This window comes from Cryptotermes secundus, unplaced genomic scaffold, assembly GCF_002891405.2.
Source record: "Cryptotermes secundus unplaced genomic scaffold, Csec_1.0 scaffold565, whole genome shotgun sequence".
NCBI classification, from domain to species: domain Eukaryota; kingdom Metazoa; phylum Arthropoda; class Insecta; order Blattodea; family Kalotermitidae; genus Cryptotermes; species Cryptotermes secundus.
Genome location: NW_019731581.1, coordinates 1,627,734 through 1,649,945, shown reverse-complemented (window position 1 = coordinate 1,649,945; position 22,212 = coordinate 1,627,734). Strand labels below are relative to the sequence as shown.

The 22,212-nt window shown below is 40.5% G+C and overlaps 1 protein-coding gene across 13 annotated transcripts in view; it reads left to right on the top strand.

The window, feature by feature from the left end:
• The window catches only part of LOC111867219 (calcium-dependent secretion activator), a 119,590-nt gene that overhangs the window by 11,989 nt on the left and 85,389 nt on the right, over positions 1–22,212 (top strand). For all 13 annotated transcript variants that reach the window (XM_023856857.2, XM_023856860.2, XM_023856859.2 and 10 more), the window contains exons 2-6: positions 13,738–13,909; positions 16,043–16,178; positions 17,916–18,083; positions 18,191–18,366; positions 20,137–20,216. In XM_023856857.2, the coding sequence (XP_023712625.1) occupies positions 13,764–13,909; positions 16,043–16,178; positions 17,916–18,083; positions 18,191–18,366; positions 20,137–20,216 (706 nt within the window). In that variant the 5' untranslated portion in view covers positions 13,738–13,763. The remainder of the gene's footprint in view (positions 1–13,737; positions 13,910–16,042; positions 16,179–17,915; positions 18,084–18,190; positions 18,367–20,136; positions 20,217–22,212) is intronic.

Sequence of the window (22,212 nt, the reverse complement as noted above, 5' to 3'; positions counted from 1 at the left end):
TCTATTTCCCCCGTTAATGGGACAGCTGAGCACATGTGATTTATTGTCCAAGTAAACACTTCGACAAATGCTGAGTCTAGGGTAAAAGAGGAAAGAAGAGACTATGTCTCCAAACAGCCTCCGGTTAGTCAGGAAAAATTTTCTTGCCAACACATTTTAGCAAGTTTGGTTTTGTTAAGGCTGTGGATCAGAAAGTGCAGTACGCTCTTCATCTCTGAAATAGGAGTGTTCGAGGATCAGTGAAGCTAAATCAATGAAAGTTTATTTGTGGGCCCAAAAATTATAGAAATCCTGAAAGACAGCGCGTGTGTTGGAAATGTTAAGTGAAGAAGGAGGTTTGGAGTGCCTTTAAAGCAGTGACCACGAATGTCGTCGGGAGCTTAAAGGTAGAAACATTACTAAGTACTTGTTTAAGAAATTCACAATGTCTACAAATTCATGGAAAGAAAAATGAAATTGAAAACAATTTTTTCCCCCACACCTCAACTTTCTCCCCCCAAATTAAGGTGCTGTTAGTGTTGAGCACTGGGAATGCTTTCATCAAGAAATATCCTCGTACAGGTAGCGATACCACGGCAAGTGGACTTAGAGAAATTTTGCTCACTACTTTTGAATATTGGTTAAGAATGCCCTAGAGGAGAAACAAAGCGTAAATAATACATGGATATACCCATGTTCATTCAGTATTGATATTCTACTTCGAAATTTTAATAAATATTTAATTTCGTCAATATTTGATTTTTTATTTAATAAAATTTCTTAATTGATGAACAGATTTGGGATCATTATTTGATTTTTTATTTTATTTTAATAAATATTTTATTTCGTCAATATTTGATTTTTTATTTAAAATAAATTTCTTAATTAATGAACAGATTTTTGATCATTATCGAAATAAAAGTTGAAAATTTTGCCATATATAGGTTGGTACGAGTGACGAAATTAAAGGTTTCTAGTTAGAATGATTGGATTTATCAGCACCTTGGTTACAAATTCTCTTAATCACAATTAAATACAGCGCTATCGCTGATTTACACAATTTTCTATTCACCGTTGCACACTCACTAGGGCTGTCCGTCTTCACTCGTCTACTGGCAGCTGATCTCAACACAGAAACTAACACTTGAAGTCTCCTTGCTGTTTCATATTCAATCACTCTGGAACCTTGGAAGTAAAACTTCTTCTGAACTCACTCCTTCAGCTTAGGACGGACTCGTAACTGCCCTCCTGAACTAACTCTGTCACTGCATTCACTTCTTTTATAAGCACTCTGCACAGACCACACGGAAAACACCGTCTCTGTTGATGACGTCACCGCTTATGTTGAAGTGAGTTTACCTAGCCGTTGCTTAAAAACGGGTTGCATAACTCCGTTGTTCCACCGCTGCTTGGAGCGGACAGCATACAAAACAAAGCCTCATTTATTGTTGCGTAACCTAGCAACGGATTGTAAGTTTTGAAGTTTTCACGGCGATGACTATGAAGAAAGTCGTCTTCTGGGTTTAGGCGCCGTGTATTCTTCGTTTTGGCCGACGTTTCGGAGGCTGCAGCGCCTTTCATTTCCTATAACTACAGCTACTGCTCTCTGCATTCCAAGCCATTCAACTGCTCTGAAGATGGAGGCGATACGTTCCTCCGAAACGTCGGCCAAAACGAAGAATACACGGCGCCTAAACCCAGAAGACGACTTTCTTCATAGCAACGGATTGTTTACCAAGAATTTGTCTTCGTGGGAATTTGTTTACCAACAGATTGCCTAGCGGCATGATATCCACTATTTCGTAAATTTGGCAGAGAATTCTTTCTTGCCATCCAGTTAATAATTTAAACTTCTGACGGATATTCCCTGAAGTTCTATAGACGTCTACAACATTTTTCTAGAGATCTGTAACATTAATAATATTATCACGTGTACGGGTTTCCTTGACGAAAAATGACAGGCTTTGGATAGAATGACTGGATTTATTAACACCGTCTTGTACAGTATCTCTTAACCACTATAGCTATAGCTATATAACAATTATAGCTTTGTCGCTATTCTGCCCACTTCACTAATCATTAGGACGCTTTCCACTCTCATTACCTTTCTCCGTCCTGCTACTGCCACATCGCAAGTCACAGTCAAATTCACATTGTGACTGACTGTCCATCTGGGGCTCATGACCAGATATTTATTACTGTTTGACAGTTACGGTCTTGTTTTTTTGTGGACGCCCTCTGTGACGAGAGGACGCGTCTATAATTTGTACATGCTGCTGGCCCCTGCCAGCACAGCCTTTCTCGGGTCCGAATATCGTGAGACTCACGACCATATTTTACCGTCTCAGATTTGGGACTTCCCCTTTCTTCGCCTTCTACGACTCTCAAGGTCACGGTGGAGGTATTCGACCACGCCTCCACACGGAATACTACTACTACTCCTGCTGCTGCTACTACTACCAAATCCACGTCGCAGAGCAGAATAGTCTGATAATAGGATTTATATTGAATGCAGACGTCATAAATCTCCCAATCTTGTTTTCGCTGTTACGCCATCTTTGTATTGAATTAATGGAATATTCATAGGGTAGCGTCAGCAAACTCTCTAGAAGAGGAAACTACTCTACTGACTAATGTGTGTGTAGATACAATTGAAAAATTGGTGATCTCCATATTAGATTCTAAAGGGTTCTGACGAAGGTGTATAATACTCAGATTTATTTGGTCTTCTGACTTGTCCATCATCCGGGTCTCTGGTTTTTCTTCACCTTCGTGGATATTTCTTGATGAATACCGGACGATGGGCAAGTCCTAAAACCCGGTAATTCCGATCCTCTCTTACTGGAATAGGAGGTGCGTAGTGATGAAAATACTTACATGGAAAGGAAAATTGATTTGTTCAGAAAAGAAACAAAAAAACATTAACCGAAGTCCACCAGCGTTTCGGCAGAATATACTGCCCCTGTCTTCAGAACCGAAGAATAAGCCATATCAAAAAGAAGCAAGATAGAGGCTGTAAGCAGAGCGACAATGAAGATTGAAAGCAGTACGTTCCTCCGAGAACTTGGTGGACATCTGCCAGACTACACGGTCTCACATCCTACAAGACAGAGCTCTTGACAGTCACCGCTGAGATCCTGAAATCCAACAAGACAAACGTTTATTTCTGGACTGAACCTAGAAAGTGCGGTTGTAACCTAAAGCCTCACATTCTAGCAGTATTCAGACGGGTTCGAATTACGGGGTGTATGGACTTTGTCCATCGACCTGTGTTCTCAAAGCTAGAATAAACAACTTTCCGGAAAGTGGATCTATTTCCGTCTTCAGGTAATGGGGATACACCTACATTTTGGATCCCTCAGAAAGAAATAACCGATCACAGTGGCCGCATGATCTAGGCATGGAATGTCTTCTCTCTCTGGAACACTGGAATCATAAGTTACAATCACACTTAAGGCATGGATGTCTTGCCTTTATTCTGTGGTTGTGTTAGGTAGCGACCATGTGACGGGCTAATCATCCATCCAACGAATCCTACCGACTATCTTAGATTAAGAAACTGAAGTGAAACGAAAAGTTTCACGGATGCCATATGGTCCAAGTGGGAGCAACAGAAGAAGAAGATATAACCTCAATCATTGGACCATACACACTGCATTCCTTAGTTCTCGCTTAACATTATAATTAATTAATTTAAGGATTGATGTTAAAATTGACTAAGCAATTTTATAATGCTGTTTTTCTTCTCTTGAAGGAATCCTCAGATAATACTGCGATGCAGACTAGGTCAGCCGTTTCAATTTCTGTGTGTATTTGTTGGTAGCAAGAGCCAACAATTCAATCCCTCGACAAATGCTTCTTGAAATTCAATCCTTTGCTCTCAGTACCACTTATATTGCTTCACCATGAATGTGTAATTTCTGATGAAGCATATAGGGCCCACTTCTAAGGCTTCTGTTAATTTTTTACTTTCTCTCAACTCTCTTTTAATATTTTCCACTCTTAATCTTTATTCATTCGAGGGGTGACTTCTCTCAAAACAGGACGACAGAAGTACTAAAGAAAAACAGACACAAATACTGTCCCTAGTGGGATTAGAATTCCCGAACAAAAACTGAGATCCAGTCCCAGTGTAAGCTGCATACATTACTCTTAGGGCCTCACGTTGTGAAGAAACTGAAAGAAAAACGAAGTATCTCCCATCTCTTATTTTAATTGCACGGACATAAAAGCCAAAAACTATCTTGTATATTACTATAAAATAGGTTACCGGCATAATTTACACACTAATAAAATTATCTACTTAAATTTGTCATTGATTGAGTCATACATTCTATTTGCATCTTTGTCAACGATCATCTGCAAGTTTAAAACATTAACGTTTATTTTCATTTTATTATTCCTATTAAAATGACACAAAATTGATACAGTTCGTGAGAAAACATAGGATTTCAGAATGTCAGTTTCCAGACCTGGTCGGAGTTGTAAGCCGTCTTGCAAGAAAAGAAAGTTCATGTTTTGTTACTTTAGGCCTACATGACATTAATAACATTAACTCTATCATGTTCAGTTCCTTTGAACGAGTATTTACGACATTTGTCGGCTATTGACTTGCTTGCTTTAAACGCGAACTTCTGGTAGCCATGTTGATGAATATCAGAATTGGGTCTCCACAGGCGGGACGACCCACTAATCAATAATTGAAGCCTACGGAACCGTAGAAGTCGGTCAAACGTGACTGGGTGGATGGAGGAGTAATTTCATTGTATTTTGTTGACATTCTCTGATTTCTTCATTACGTGACATAAGAGAAATAACTTGAGTCCAGGTACAGAATAGACTTCAGAAACTGGGACATCACTGACCATAGAGACTGTTTGCGCAATGCATGTTGTTCGGATATCCTAGTGCATGAATTGTTGAATTGTGTGTTTTATTGAAATACAGCTAGTGTCCCTGCAGGGATAATTTCGGGCATTTCAAATAAATATATTTTATTAAAATAGACCCTTTCAAATTACATTATNTCGGTTAACACCACATATACACGGTGCCAAATCCCAGAAGACTGCTTTCTTCAATTAAGCACTTGTCTGCAGCGTACGAAACTAAATTTTCCCGACAGACCTGTTTAGAGAGACTCATTAAGCTTAAGAGTAATCGCCCCCGGTGTTTCATTGGAATATTCAAAAATGTAAGAATTTCCAAAATTTTACCCCTCATTCATCCGTCAGTGGTTCTACAGCCCTTTATTGGGCCCTGGCCTCTTCTTCAATTACTTAATCATTTCCTTTGCAGAGATGGTGATCAGCCCGCCGCAAGGCCGCTACCTACAAACAGGAAAACACTAAGACAGAATAAACGCATACACAGACATTCGTGCCTTGAGTGATATTCGAACCCACGATCCCAGAGTTAGAGCGAGCGAAAACAGTTCATGCCTCAGAACGCGCGGCAGTTTTAGCCCTCTCCTGAACAAATTATGAAATGGATACGAATTTTAAACTGTCTTTATTTGATGCATCGTATGCAACAGAAATGCGCCACTGCCTTCATTTCACAAAAGAAATTGTAGAACTTTCAGCCAGTTCTGCCACGTTCGTGCACGCACATGGATTTTGGATCCTAATTTTGAATTTATAAACGCAACGAGTAATAAAGGCGAATTTCCATTCTGTGGTGGTGCTAACATCATGAAAAGTCAGTACTAATCTGCAGAACGCTTGTTGTTCCTCGCTTCTTTTGGTTATCAACAGGGCCCGGATTTTTATGATATGTCATCTTTTTTCTCCTTGTGTCCTATGCGATGCTCTTAAATATATAAATCTCGGATATGAGCTGCTGGTTACAGAAATGTAAATTTTATAGGTAATTTTGTCATTTTTTGACATTTTTAGGTTTAAGGTCATTTTTTTTCATCTTTGGGGTACTTTTTTGGTACATTTTGGGGGCTTTTAATGGTATTTCTTGTAATTTTTGGCCATTTTAGGGAATTTTTCTTCATATGTTTTCTGAAATATGAATAATATGGAAGCGAAGTGTTCTTTCTTTTCTCCTTTAGGTCATTTTTCTGCATTTTTTCGGTCATTTTATAGGTCTTAGTTGAATATTTTCAGGTCATCAAAATCCGGGCCCTGGTTATCACAAGATAACTGTCGGCAGTTGAGCTTCGTAAATTTGTCCACATTTTGCTGATATGACTGAACTGTTCTTGCATGACGTCATACTGCTTTCACCTAACCGCACGACAAAGTAAAACTTTAGCGGTACACTTTACAACGACCTGTTATTGTCATGTTTTGATAGCCACTCTGCATTAAAGTGACACTGTCGTCACAGTGCTTTGTTTTGTTTTGGAGGGGCTTCACATTTGCTAATACTTCAGGAATAAACATGTATGAGATATGACTTTATTGTATCAAAATCTACAAGGCCCTGTTTACTTAAAAGGTCACGACTGATAGAACTTACAAATTACATTGCGAATCATGTGACTTCTCCACCTTGTTGCGTCACCTTCGTGACTACTCCGGGTTGTAGCGTCACCTTCGTGACTGCTCCACCTTGTAGCGTCACCTTCGTGACTGCTCTACCTTGTAGCGTCACAATAGCGTCACCTTCATGAATGCTCTACCTTGTAGCGTCACAATAGCTTCACCTTCGTGACTGCTCTGTAGCGTCACAATAGCGTCACCTTCATGACTGCTCTACCTTGTAGCGTCACCTTCGTGACTGATCTACCTTGTAGCGTCACAATACCTTCACCTTCGTGACTGCTCCGCGTTGTAGCGTCACCTTCGTGACTGCTCCACCTTGTAGCGTCACCTTCGTGACTGCTCTACCTTGTAGCGTCACAATAGCGTCACCTTCATGAATGCTCTACCTTGTAGCGTCACAATAGCTTCACCTTCGTGACTGCTCTGTAGCGTCACAATAGCGTCACCTTCATGACTGCTCTACCTTGTAGCGTCACCTTCGTGACTGATCTACCTTGTAGCGTCACAATACCTTCACCTTCGTGACTGCTCCGCGTTGTAGCGTCACCTTCGTGACTGCTCCACCTTGTAGCGTCACCTTCGTGACTGCTCTACCTTGTAGCGTCACAATAGCGTCACCTTCATGAATGCTCTACCTTGTAGCGTCACAATAGCTTCACCTTCGTGACTGCTCTGTAGCGTCACAATAGCGTCACCTTCATGACTGCTCTACCTTGTAGCGTCACCTTCGTGACTGATCTACCTTGTAGCGTCACAATACCTTCACCTTCGTGACTGCTCCGCGTTGTAGCGTCACCTTCGTGACTGCTCCACCTTGTAGCGTCACCTTCGTGACTGCTCTACCTTGTAGCGTCACAATAGCGTCACCTTCATGAATGCTCTACCTTGTAGCGTCACAATAGCTTCACCTTCGTGACTGCTCTGTAGCGTCACAATAGCGTCACCTTCATGACTGCTCTACCTTGTAGCGTCACCTTCGTGACTGATCTACCTTGTAGCGTCACAATACCTTCACCTTCGTGACTACTCCGGGTTGTAGCGTCACCTTCGTGACTGCTCCACCTTGTAGCGTCACCTTCGTGACTGCTCTACCTTGTAGCGTCACAATAGCGTCACCTTCGTGACTGCTCTACCTTGTAGCTTCACCTTCGTGACTGCTCCGCGTTGTAGCGTCACCTTCATGACTGCTCCGCGACACTTCTATAACTGTTTCCCTTCAATGATAATTCTCACCTTGCATTGCTGCTACCGCCCGATCACGTCTTGGATGTTTCTCCGACCACCTTCCGCCCATCCTTGTTGAACAGGTTTGTATTTGGAAGGTAGGACAGTGACTGTTGGGCGCCAGTAAGCATACATACAGCTTATAATCGGGATAGTGTCTTCTCAGGTGAGTTATCTGGATTAGCCGGTTTGTTCAGGTGTTGGAAGAGGTGAGCTCTAGTCTCAGGATAAAACGGGCCTCGATCCGACAGGACAAGAAGAAACTTATGCCGTCGCAGTTTCACTCTAGTGTCTACTTGAAAACGACGGACACTTTCAACACCTGCTCTGATCACGGCACACAATCCAAGATAAGATATGTGTAAATTACTTTAATATCTATGGTATATTTTATATTACAGCTCATTTCGTCGTGCCGGTTCTATATGAATCACCCTGTATATTTATTGTTCACTTTGAGTTAATAATGCCTATTCGGTTGCTTCACTTGCTGAAAGAATTACTCCTTAATACTAGGGTTATTCTTGGTTTATTGGAGACTTTCAATAACTCGCTCCATTTATAGTAAATGTAACTTGTATAAAATTTAACCATGAACAAGTTCTGACTGACAACGTGATGCAGATTTGCATCCGCAAACTTCAGAAGTTGGAAGATGACTAACTTTGGCAAATGATTCCTGCGAATTAGCGAGCTTCTTCGAACCCAAACTCACAAGGGGAAGCTCCTCCCTGAAACGGGCCTTATGTGTCCAGTTCAAAATGTGGGAGTTCCACAGAAATTTATTTTTTCCAAAGATATAACACACTCACTTCCGTCTATAAATACAGACACTTTTTTACTTTAAATGTCAATTAAAATTACACTTAAAATTAATAAAATGCCTTCAAGAGTCGTTCTTTGCTACGAGGTCATCATCAGGCAAATATTAACTGAAGGAATCGCTACACTGCAAATGTTCGCACGTAGTTATTAACGGGCAGTTATTGTATTTAAAATGTACGCTCGAATTCTTTACATGCCATTTTTATTCTGCGGTGTTCATACATATTTTGTGATGTATAATATATGATTGTCAATGCCAGATTTATTATAATTCTGTACAGTTTCCTCCTATATATGTCTGTATGTGTGTTACTGTGTACTTATGAATTCCTTGTGCGTGGTTTTCCTGGGTCAGGCGTGTGCCCCTTTTACTGATATGTTGATGTATTTGCTTTCACTTTTATATTGTCACGTGTAGGGTGGTACCGCGGGACGAAAATAGCGACTTCTAGATCGGACGATTGGATTTGTTTGCATTTCGGTTACAAGTTCTCCAAGTCACACTCAATTATAACGCTATCTCTATTCTGCACACTTTCAGTTCACCGCTGCACACGCACTTCGATCCTCCGTCTTCACTGGTCGTATCCTGGCAACGGATATCAACACAGAAACTAGCACTTGAACTCACTATGAAATCGTCTTCTCACTTAGTCTTTAATCACGCTGTCCGAATATGTACTCAACTAATCCTAGCTTCTACTGCCGCTGGTTATTCTGGGAATCTCTATAGAGGCGCAGCACGGACCGTGTAAAAAAACAGTTTTACCGTTGCGTTGCACAGACCACAAAGAAAACACAAGTCACTGTAATGTCACAAGTACTGAGCCTGGACTGACAGGTCCAGAGGCCTCTTATATGTTGTATACACATATAACAGCATGAAATTGTGCATATTGACAACATACTTAATACTTCTGTTACTCTGGCAAACGGCAGATTCGTCCTCTCGTCAGAGAGAGCGCTCCACGTCAACAAATTTGTAACTGACAGTAATAAAGATCTGGTATTAAGCCCCCAGATGGGTTCTTTATTCCAAGGCAGACTGGCTGGCTGACCGTTGGTCGTAATAACTTTGACTTTGGGCAAGCCGCGTGGAGGTGCGCCCGAATACCTCCGCCGTGACCCTGCGAGTCGTAGGAGGCGACGAAAATGGAAGTCTCGAATCTGAGACAGTAAAATATGGTCTCGAGTTCCAGGAGACTCGGACCCGAGAATGACTGAGCTGGTGAGGGCCAGCAGCAACTGTGAAGGACAGACCCGTCCTCTCGTCAGTGAGAGAGCGCCCCATATAAAGAAACCCACAGTTGTTTGACAGAAATAAAAATCTGGTCATAAGCCCCAGACGGGTGCTTTATTCCAAGAGAGACTGCCTGACTGGTCGTCGGTCGTAATATAAGAGACTCAGATTCAGACTTAGTAAGTTCAGAGCGAATTGGAAACGGATAGGAAAATCTTTGCAGAGGAATAGACATTGTTTAGATCTGTTACCTATCAACGACTAATGTAAGCAGATATTTATGTGTTACATTTACAGTCATCTGAAAGTGTTATAATCATTTGTAATTACGATTAGTGAATATCCGATAAATCGACTCACCGTTCCAAAACCGCGTCTCTAGTCACTAACACATGTGACAGTGTATCAAGGTTATGTCATCTATGTATCCGAAAATATTCAGTTATTTATTGTGTGTTAAGAACTGGATAAACGTGGTAGAGTCATTAAGTTCGTGGAATGTGGTTTTATCGCATCAGATTACAAGGTATTCACATACACTTATGCAGATCCACATCGGCCCTCAAAATGGTTGCCGTTGGACGCTATGCAAGTCTGCCAATGTTGATATAGCTGCCGAAAACATTTCTGTAACATATTGGCAGTAAATTCCCGTACGACGCTTTGCGGCCATTCCACGAACTTATTGACTGTGGTAGTCAAACGACTAAGTCTCCGTTGTAGTATGAGATACGTAAGATAGGCATGACCTGCTTTGCGAAGCCGACACGGACGGAGGACTTGTATATAGTGCAAAGGAAAGAATTTTCAGTAACATGCTACGAGTATTGGCTACCTACTCTAGACGAAAGGCCAAGTATGTTCATAAGAGAAAACCCATCTTCTCATCAGAGGGGATGTTACATATGGACTATTAGCCAAGGACTTTGGGGGGTGGGTAATAAGATCTATGGCCGTGAGTCTCAAGGTGCTTGAGGCCAAGACGAACTGATTGGCGGTAAATCGCCAGTCGTTAAGTAACTTTGACTTTTAACCCAGTTAGTGGACAGGAGTTCTGTACGGGAGGCTGTGAAAAAGAAGAGTTGCAAGAATGCGCCTGTCAGAACAAGACTTTATATGTGATATATGCAGTATATAATTCAGTGAGACTGTTACAGTTCCCGTGTTAAAATCCGTTGCCGGTAAACGGCTAGTGGAGACTAGTAGACTGAGGACACTGGTCTGTGTGAGTCAGTGATCAGTAAAGTGATCACGAGTCGTATGTATCGTAAGTGGTTGATAAATCGAGTCACCAATCCAAACCCCATTTGTAGTCACGTGACAATATATACAGAATATATTTCAAGTAAAAATCATTGTAGCATCATAAGTGCCAGTCTGATGGTTGAGTTGTTCTTGTAGACTTTTTTCCTTGGCACTACAGCCCCAGTGGGCCTAGGCCTACCTCTATGAACTTCTCCGTTCACTTCGGTTTTTGTAGATCTTACACATTCGGTAGGACTCCTTGGGCGGGTGATCAGCTCGTCGCAAGGCCTCTACCTGTACACAAACACAGAAAAACGCACACACACAAACTAAACATCTATGCCCTGAGTGGGATTCGAACCCACGATCCCGGTTTCCAAGCGAGCGAAGACAGTACATGCCTTAGACCGCTCACGTGACTGGCTCTTGTAAACTTTAGTGTTATTAAATACAATTGCTATATAGTCTCGCTCTGCGGAAGACAATTTCGCATTTCATAGGTTATATCATTCTTGAAAAACATATAATGACCCTTTGCATTGTATCTTTATTTGAAGAATTGCAACCAAGAGTCTAGTCTCAGCTTCCTGTTCCGTTCGAACTCTCGTTTCTTAGGAAAGCACAGGAAACAAAAAATTGGCAAGTCTCTGTTCTTTCACACTGCAGTGAAAGACAAGATTTACTATTTGTACGAACGAAAAGTTATTTGTATGAGAGATATTTTCACGGCGGTGATGATTTATTATCGCCTTTTTGGATATAACATCATGTAATGTTTTTACCGAAGTTTCAGAGAAACATGCTTCTTCTATGTTTAGATTAGGTGACACAGTATGTCATCTCGGAAGTGATCTTAAATATATTTGGATATTTTATCTATCTTATAAGTGCGTTCTGTTTATGCGTAGCTTTGCTAGTATGAAAGATAATCCAGTGAAACTCATTATAACAACCCCTGGAGTGTTTCCCAAGAATCTGCCTTCCCCCGAAACTGTTCAACAACATGTTGCCTAGCAGTGGGTGTGCATATAACAATACTTACTTTAATACAGCATTGAAGCTAAATTGGATTTCTATTGCAGTTCATTCTGCACATATCTGAGAGATTCTACGTGCCCCCCTTGCGCCTCCTGGCTCCCGTGTAGGCATATGTCACACCGTTGATTAACTTGATGTGGGGTTTTAAATTATCTGAATTGAAGACTGTGACAATCGATATATCTGCCCGTGCTAAGTTTAGCTCCTTGAGAGCGTTCTGGTCGTGAGTTAAAAACTGAACAATGACGATAGATAAGTGAAGAGTGCAGTGATCTCCCCGGAAACAAAAAGGATTTTACCTGATGATAGCCCATATGCGGCCGAAACATGTTAAGTGAGACGAATCATATTTAAAATTATACCAAATTTGAAACGGAGAAACACAGTTACCCCAAAATAAAACGAATACTGGAACTACTAGCCGTATAAACGTTCCAGACTCTCTATCATTTATCTTATATTATTATAAACGTAGCTATGGAACACAGATAATTAGTTTTAATTCGCAGAGAAACAAATACATTTTAAAAGAAATTTCTTTTGAAAGAGACACCTTCGAGAATGATGGTCGCCGACAAAGGAGACAGAATTATACCGGAAGTTACATAATGTCTGTACGAATAGAGGTATCTCACTCCTTCCTGTGCGGAAGTGGAAATGTTTGTAAATCTGTAATAAACTGCACGGTATCACGGCCCACAATTCAGTTCTCTTCGTGGTCACCATTGTTAGGACCTCAAATTCGTCACAAACGCATAGACACACTTTTCCCCACCTTTCATGGATTGAGTTCAGTGGTCTGTCCCGAATCAGATTTAATTTTATAAAGTATTTTAGACATTTGGTGGACCATCGTAAACGTGGGATCCTTATAAGTCACGGTTTCAGCTGGATAAATTGGCGCAGAAGAGCACACACTGCAATTCTCTGAACGGAACTGCACATGCATAAGCCACAATTCTTGTTCGTCCTCTTCAGTTATACAGTGTTTCACGACTTTAAGGCATAACTGCAGGAGGTGATTTCCTAGGTCTTTGTGATCAAAAAAGTTCATATAAACATGTGTCCGATTTTGGACGGTTACGGAGTTGTGACCGTTTTTTCATTCCCGTACACGTCATCGTGTGAACCGCGTCTGTCAGCTGACGGGTCGCTATCTTTAGCCAGCTACAGACAGAGCGTTCTCGTTATCTCGACACTTGAGAGATACCTAAGGCGGGGGGGTTTGGTATGTCCGGCGGGGTTCACAACCGAGCGGCAGCCTGTGTTGAGGCCGGCGGTGACATTTTCGAAAATCAGCTTTAAGCACCAGTAAATTCAAATTAAAGGTAATTTCACGAAGTTAACTTTACATTCATACTTTAAATGTATCATGTATTATTCTGGTTTATTATTTTGTTCCGTTTATTGTCAGTAATCGTTACCTTCTATTCTGAGTTTCAAACGGTCATAACTCCGTAACCGTCCAAAATCGGACACATGTTTATATGAACTTTTTTGATCACAAAGACCTAGGAAATCACCTCCTGCTGTTATGCCCTAAAGTCGTGAAACACCCTGTATATTGTTCTTGCTGGGTGCGTTAGATTTCCTTTGGTCTTAAGAGTAACGGAGCCCTTCATGATGGGCTGACAGGCATTTTACAGGGCAGTACATTTTGTCACAGTATGATCATTGCATCTGTTCCAGGAGTGCGAAGCGCGTAAGCGGTCAGAATGATTGATCCAAGTTCGTCGGAAGAGGAGAGCGAGGAGGAACAACAAGAAGACCACCAGCAACACCAGCAACACCGCCATCATCGCCATCATGAACCTAGCACCGGAAGTCTCGAAGTGCCCGGAAGTCTTCCCACCCTTCCAAGGTAAATCTGAATATCATTACAGTAACATGGAGTTACCCTCTCTTCAATAACATTCCCCGTAGTTCTTATTCAGCCTTTAAGGACTGAACTCGCTGCTCTGTTTCTGTTCAGAATTATCTTCTGAAATTCGAGTTCTTTTTATAAATTTAGTAGGACTTTTGGACAGAGATTGGCCCATCACAATGCTTCTATCAACTACGACGGACAACATTTTTTAATGCTAGTGGGGTGGGAGTAAGTCCCTTGTACTTCGGCCAATTCTGGCCTAATGTAACAGCCCCAGATGATAGGTGAGGGTGATTGTGGAGCAATTGGTGGAATGAAGATTGGCAGGGGAAACCGAAGTACTCGGAGAAAACCTGCCCCAGCGCCACTTTGTCCACAAATCCCATTTGACCAGACCTGGGATCGAACCTGGGCCGCAGCGGTGGAAAGCCAGCGACTAACCGCTTGATCTATGGCGCGGCAAACGGACAACATTTAAGAGAAAAGTTAAATGTGGACACATGTCCATTCCCCGAGCGGGATTCCAATCCAAGATCCCAGAGATCGGTGATGGAAGGAAGTACACTCCTTGGGTCACATGGCCTCTGTAACTCTGTAACTTTGCTTAGAGTTGTAATTATTTTTTTGGGGTTGATCAGCGAAACATAATTTCACATAAAAGACAGACTGTAGTAGGTTTTGCTGTGTTCGAAAAGATAGGCCATGCATAACAACAACATAGACCTACGACAGTCATGAATATAAAACACAAGGTGCAAAAATTTAATTCCCGGAATGGCTCTGTGAAAGCAAAATTTGCTTACCTGTGCACTAGTGGCTGCTGTCGCCTCCGAAACTCTCTCTCTCTCTGTGAAGCCATGCACTTAGCGAGATGATGGTGTCACTGTCGGGAACAGTCTTGCAAATCGTTTTCAGGGATACCTCTCAGAAACGTTATCATATCACTTTGCGTTGGAAGTCAAGAAAGTCCGCAAATCTTTGTCCCTTCTGTGTGTGTGTGTGTTTTTTAAGATCCAAAATTCGCAGGGGGCTAAGTCTGGTGAATAAGGTGGGTGGTTTATTTTTATAATGGATTTCTTAGCCAGGAACTCTGCCTCTTAACGCATCATGCGCAGGGTCACAGTCATGTTGGAGAATCCATTTGTCAGGCCACAGTTCGGGTCTCTTCTTCTGAACAAATTCCCGTAACCTTCTCAGCACTTCTAAATAACATTGTTGATTCACCGTTCTTGTGCAAAGAATTCATAGTGAACTATCCCCTTGTGATCGAAGAAACACACAAACATGGTCTTGAATTGCAACCGAGACATGCGACTTTTTTTGGCCGAGGTGATTTCTGTTTTTTATTGCATGCTCCGGCGTTCTGTTTCCTCCTTCCCCTTCTCTTGGGTTTTGAGATTATGGGAAGGTAGAATTATTTATTTGGGTGCCAGTAGTCGCCAGCTTGCAGTGGCTACAAATTTGGGGGAAATTTTCGGGTATGGTTCGGCAGGGCGATGACTAGCTGAGGCTTGGGATTTGGTAAAGCAGGGTATCTGTCTCGAACCCTCAACGTGCCTTGCTCTAGCAAGACTGGGAGAACACCGTNGGAAATCTAGGTAATAGAGGACACGACGTTTCGGAAACAGATCCAGTTTCCGAAATGTCGTGTCCTTTATTACCTAGAGTGTCCTCTATTACCTATATTTCCGGACGACAGAAAAAGTCCAAAACCCAGTAATTCTGTATGTCATCCACCTGGGTTTTCCTGGCAACTTACAGCTTTTTATATACATATTTCGACTCTGCGTCAGTAAGCAGTTGCAAACAATTACAGACTTGTTTCATGGGTTTCTGTTATTAATTAAATGGTGCTCCGAAGTGATTACAATAAGCAGCGTCCACTGTACTTTCGTACCATCAGAGTGAATAACTGGTCTTCATCGTCGCTTTTTCAGTTCGGCAAGGATGTTCATACTGTATTAACAGTGACAGGATGGATGAGATTTATTCATATGAGCCAGTGAATGTCTGTAAAGATGATGTTACATACATATTAATTTATCAATATCCACAGGGAATAAGAATTTCAATTCTCTGTAGGTGTTGGTTATGCTCCTATAATGTTTAAGAAAATTTTGATTTCAGGTCACTTTCACCTGCTAGTGCTGTGTCCACCGAGACCCTCAGTCATAGCACTGGTGCATCCAGAACCAACTCTTTGCCTCGAGCTACAAGTCCCAGCCCCTCAGTTGTTAGTGAGAAGGCCGAAGCTGAGCTGCAGGTATTTTCATATGCAGAGTCAACTTTTATTCTGTTTACCCGGTAATTAATGCTATTAGAGTTAGTAACATTTATGCCTGATCATATTATGTGAAATCGCCACGGCCGCTGCCATCATGACCGCAAAAAGCCAACATGAAGCAAGCAGATATACTTGTGACTTCTTTATGTCTCTTTCTTACTTGGCTTATTCATCATTTGTGAAGATGCAGGCTACATATTTCTTCATTCATCAGTGATTTTCACTGGACTATACAGTGTCATGTCCCAGAAGATGGAACTCCTGTGAGAACCACAAATCTTACATACTAATTTTGGTTTACGGTTAGGGTACATAGTATCTGACAGTTTATGCACTATCTTACAATATTGAATTCTGAGTTCCACATTCATTCATTCATTCATTCATTCATCTGTAATCTGTCAAGACGACAGGTCCACAGTCTCTTCCAAAACAGTTCCTCCACTTGATGCGATCTAGAGCTTTCTCCTTCAAATAAAAATATCCTCTTCTGTCCCCAAGGTCATCCAGCATCTTCTTACATCTTCTGGTCACTTCTATCCGCCCCTTTATCTTTCCTTCAATAACTTCTTTTAGAAGGCAGTTACCATGTAAGATATGACCAATCCAATTAGCCTTCCATTTTCTTATTTCGTGTAGGATATTCCTCTGCTCACTGACCCTAAATAACACTTCTTCATTTCTCACATAATCGGTCCAACTGATCTTCTCCATCCTTCTCCAACACCACATTTCGAAACTTTCCAGATGTTTCTGATCTACTGCCCTAAGTATCCAAGTTTCAGCCCCATACAAAGCAATGCTCCAAATGTAGCATTTCACTAGTTTCTTTCTCAAATTTAAGTCCAATTTGCTAGTAAAAAGATTCTTCTTCTTGCTAAATGCAGCTTTTGCCATGGCAATTCTAGATTTAATTTCACACATTGTACAAATTTAAATCGTGACTTAATTTTTATGAAGAAAGTGTCTCTCATGTCATCGTATCTGTATGCCTGTCTGAATGTTAGGAACAGTTGCGAATCAGCTGAAAATTAGTAAGAATGCCATGACAAAGAAAGATGTTTCATGAGCCAACATTTTTAGTTGTATTCTGTTAACAAAATTAAGGTTGTAGTTTTCAGCTCATCTGTGATATGGAAATGTTTGTAAATAATTTCATGATAGATATTTAAAATTTATTTAGATCTTCATATGTTGTTTTTGTGCAGAATATAAAATAATGACATTGCATGTATACAGAATCTACATTGACTTCAATTCTTTGATACTATGCAGTTAGCCATTGTAACAGCAGTTCTAAATTTGTCCTTATTCATATGAAAGCATTCAAAATAATGTACAGGAAAGCAAAGAATTTCCTGCAATTTTTGTTACTTGTTATTTCAATTTATTTGTAAAGTCTGAGACCTTGCTGTTATGAGCAAGGTGTTTGCATTCTGTACAGAATACCTAATGTCCTGACAGTTGTGTCTCATTCTGTTAGATACTTGTTTAAACCACGTTTTACATCTTAATTGTTCATAGAAAATAAGTACTATAATTGACACTGATTCTGAAATGTGGTTTGAATTCAGTTTCATGTTTCAAAAGTTGTGGAACCACAGCTTCAGGGAAGCAGAGAGTAGTATTACAGTCAGTGATTACACATGTAATCTTTCTCACTTTAATGCAAAGAAATTTTAAATGGTTAAATTTTCTTTTTTGGAACTTTGGCAGGACAAACAGGAAAGGGAAGAAGAAGAACGTAAACGAAGAATTCAGCTGTATGTGTTCATATCACGATGCATCACTTACCCATTTAATGCGAAGCAACCAACTGACATGACACGACGGTATACCAAGATCACTAAACAGCAACTGGAAACTATCCAGGGGCGTTTCCAGGTCAGTTGCACATCCTCTGTTTTTTCTGTGATTCAGATCAGTTGAAGACACAAAGTCTTCAATTGTATTATCATGATAATGATAAACGTTTATAATTTCAATTTTAGAGCTTCCTGAAAGGTGACACTCAGATTATGGCAGATGAGGCTTTCCAAAATGCCGTACAGAGTTACTTTGAGGTGTTCCTGAAGTCTGAAAGAGTGCTGAAGATGGTACAATCAGGCGCCTGTTCACAACATGATTTCCGAGAAGTGTTCAGAAATAACATTGAAAAGCGTGTTAGGTATGTACAGTGATATTCCTTGCCTGATGCCTTTTCCATCTGAACTTTTTAGGAACATAATCTAAAAGATTAAACTGAAGTACAGCGATTTTATATATTGATCTCTGTCATGTTTCAGGCCATTTATTTTCTCATTTTTTTTTTTGCGTAAATTGTGTATTATTATCTATATTTTCTTAATTTTATTCCCAACTTCTGAAATATCTTAAGATGTTTATGTAATATAATCATAATGTATGCGAAGACAAATTTATGCACCAGTGTTCAGCGGGTCTTCAGAAAACAGTTTCTTATGGATCCACCTCCTCAAGCATCAATACAGAGGTAGTCTGACAACTTTGGAAACCAGGGATACATTTGTGAGAAGAAAAGCAGGGGTCATCCTCGTGTGAGTGATGAGGCTGTATGGCAGGTGGAGGCAACTTTCAATCGAAGTGCAAAGAAATCAACGCCGATGCAAAGTCGTTGAGTTACGGATGCCGAAAATGACTGTGTGGCAAGTTTTACATAGACAGGTTTCCATGAAACCTTACAATGCCACACTACCAAACTGTTGGATTTCAATAGCTGGAGCTGCAGGTGAAGGGCAGATGAAGTGGTCTCCTCGCTCTCCTGTTCTCACTCCATGTGATTTATTTCTGTGGGATTATGAAAGGAACAAGTGTTCCACTAGATATTGATGAACTGAAGTTGACAATTACCACAGCTCCATCCTGACCTCCCTATTTTCCCAATTGGCTTACATTTTTTCTTGAATGGCCTCCATCGCTTCTTGACCAGATCTCATATTTTCCCGAATGGCCGCCATCGTTTCTCGAAAGGCCTTTTCCTGGCTTCCAGCCTTACTATGATGGCTGCCAGACTTTCCAAGGTCCCCATGAATATCCACCACGTGGGTTCCATTCCAACGATGCACAATAAAATAAGTCCAATTCATTTCTACTTGTGACACCATTGTCACGTATTAATGACTTGGATTTGGACTGATAATAGGAGTTATTGAAAGCTTATAACTCATAACTACAAATGATTATAACAGTCTCACTAATAGAAACAGTATATAAATCATTACAACTACACTATGCACAAAGACTTTTGTTCTTCTGATGTCAATGGTCATTGCTAGATAGCGGCTGCTACCAACGGATATTCCTCACAGTGAACCACTAAATGTCAATGCTGATTTCCAGCTCATGACTGACTGACTGACTGACTGACTGACCAACCGATCAACTGTTGCTGTTCAATGTTCAGAGTTACTTTATGGCTGGAGGTTTACTGCCAATCAGTTCATCTTGGCGACTAGTCCCTTGAGACGCATGACCACAATTTTTATTTTCCAACTGAACACTTGCGATTATACTCCTTCTGTAACATCCATTTTTGTGTGTCTGTTGCTATAGAAATGCGTAGTAGTAATGACACTTTACTCTGATGATCTATGTGTTTCTGAATGTAACTTTTTAAGCATTTATCAGAGTGTAAAATTCTTCTGAACAATAGTTATAGGGGAAAATGAAAGATACATTTTGTATTCAGTACATATTTTCCATAAGTTCTATCGTTATCAGATAGTTGAACAAACTGGACTCTGTACATACATTTTCAAATTTATATATAAAACAGTATTTTGGATTATCCATGTTTTCAGTGATTTATTCATCTTTTCCTCTTCAGTAACATAAATTATCAGCTGCATACTCTGTAGTCATTACTATTTCTTCAACTGAGAAACAATAATTTTATTTTCTTATTTATGTATTCTTCCAGATCACTGCCAGAGATTGATGGGCTAAGCAAGGAAACTGTACTTACATCTTGGATGGCAAAATTTGACTGTATTTTTAAAGGTATACATCAACTCATTCATATTTACCTTATGTATATAAATCGTGATGAGGCACTTGTTAACTCACTCTTCCTGTTAGAAAGAAAAAAATGTTTCATATTTCCTTGAAATGGCATGTCAGATTACATACTTTTAAAATCTTCAAAAGTTCCAAATGGAAGGACAGCAGTGGATATTAAAATGATGAAAAGTGTGGAATTTGGGAAAGAAACACTTATGATCTCTTTTCAAATATTCTCAGAGTGAAGAGTTCTAGCTTTTGAGATATAACACAATGTAGTCCAGTATTATATCCCAGAAGATGGAACTCTTCATAACCAATGCAGTGAGACCCTCAGATCCTGAAAGTACTTTCTTAGGGCACTGAGAAGTGTCAAAGAAATCTACCAAATAAATTGCCTTGGGAATTGAATTAGAAACTTTCCAACATGAGCAGAATAACTTAACCTTTGTGTTCATTAATTTTCAAGTCTCTCACAGTCTTTCTTGTTTATTCCCTTAATGACCTCATATTCCTTACTATAATATTGGTATGTAGTTAATGGTGGTACTTTGAATTATTGTTTTCTGTCATTATTATATTAAGCAAGATGATTTGTAATATTTTGTTGAAGATTGTTTTAATTATTGTAATAAAGTTATAACTTTATTATTTCTGTAATTAGAGTTACAGTCTTTCACAAACAAGCGGCAGTCCCTTGGTCTGTATAGTTCGCTTGCGGACAACAGGCCACGGAGTTTCTTTTTTGTTTTTATTTTCTTTCAATTATCAAGTGGCTATTATGCACAACATTTCCAGCTTGATGATGTAAATTTAGATTGAGATATTTTATTACAGATCTATAATGTGCCTTAGTTCCTAGTCTTTTTATCATAAATACTACTTGTGTGTCTGTTTACACTTGTTTTTGTATGTGCAGTGTAACTGTAAATTACACTGAAAAAAAGTTGTCATGCTGGTGCAGTGTAACAAAATCAAGAGTTTCAGAAGTGAGAAATTAGGATATTATGTAATGTGGAATGCTGCGAAGCCTTCCTAAAGCTCCACCCAAAAGAAGTGCCACACAAGTCAATAACCACCAACCCCAAGAAGCTGAAATCTGTGCGGGAATAGCTGATCCAGAAAAATATGCAGGAAATTGGAACCTTCCCGAGCATATGGGTATATAACAGATGTTTTATTTCCATTTACCCAGCGTTTGGAAACTGCTGACCGAAGTCACAGAGAAGCAAGCCTTCCACTGGACTCCAGAAGTGGTGGCTGCCTTCCATACACACACTAAAGATTGCCCTCTCTACTGCCCCAATTCTTTCTTACCCACAGCCAAGAGAGAGGTTCGTCCTTGACACAGATGCGCGTATCATCGGATTGGATAATTGCTTCCCCAAATACAGGACGGACGGGAGCGAGAACTGTACTACAAGTGTAAGATGCCAAAGAAGGCCGAGATAAAATACTGCATCACCCGACAGGAACTACTTGCAATCGTGAGGACACTGGAACATCTTCATATCTGTCTCTACGGACAAGAGTTCCACATGCGTACTGACCACTCTGCATTAACCTGGCTTATTGGTTTTAAGAAACTTGAAGAACAAACCGAACGCTGGATTCAGCGCTTGCAAGAATATAACTTCACTTTCTAGCACCGTCAAGGCAGAAAACGAATGATGCCGATGGCCTTTCCCAACGACCATGCTGAGGAGTGTACCCACGGCCACAAAAGTCAAGGCGCTTGCAGAAATCAAGCAAGTACAACCTGCAGCAGCTGTAGTCGGAGCCAACTGGGATCCAACTTCTCTGAGAAGGAAACAAGAGAATGACCAAGACATAAGGCCCAGTCTGGGGAAGTTGATATAGGACAGCGTCCAGAATGGAAAGACATCGCCAACTGCAGCCACACATACAAAAGCTATTGGGCACATTGGATATTCCTTGCTGTTAGGAACGGCACAGTATAGCGTCACTGCAAATCCGCCAACAGATGATGAATATT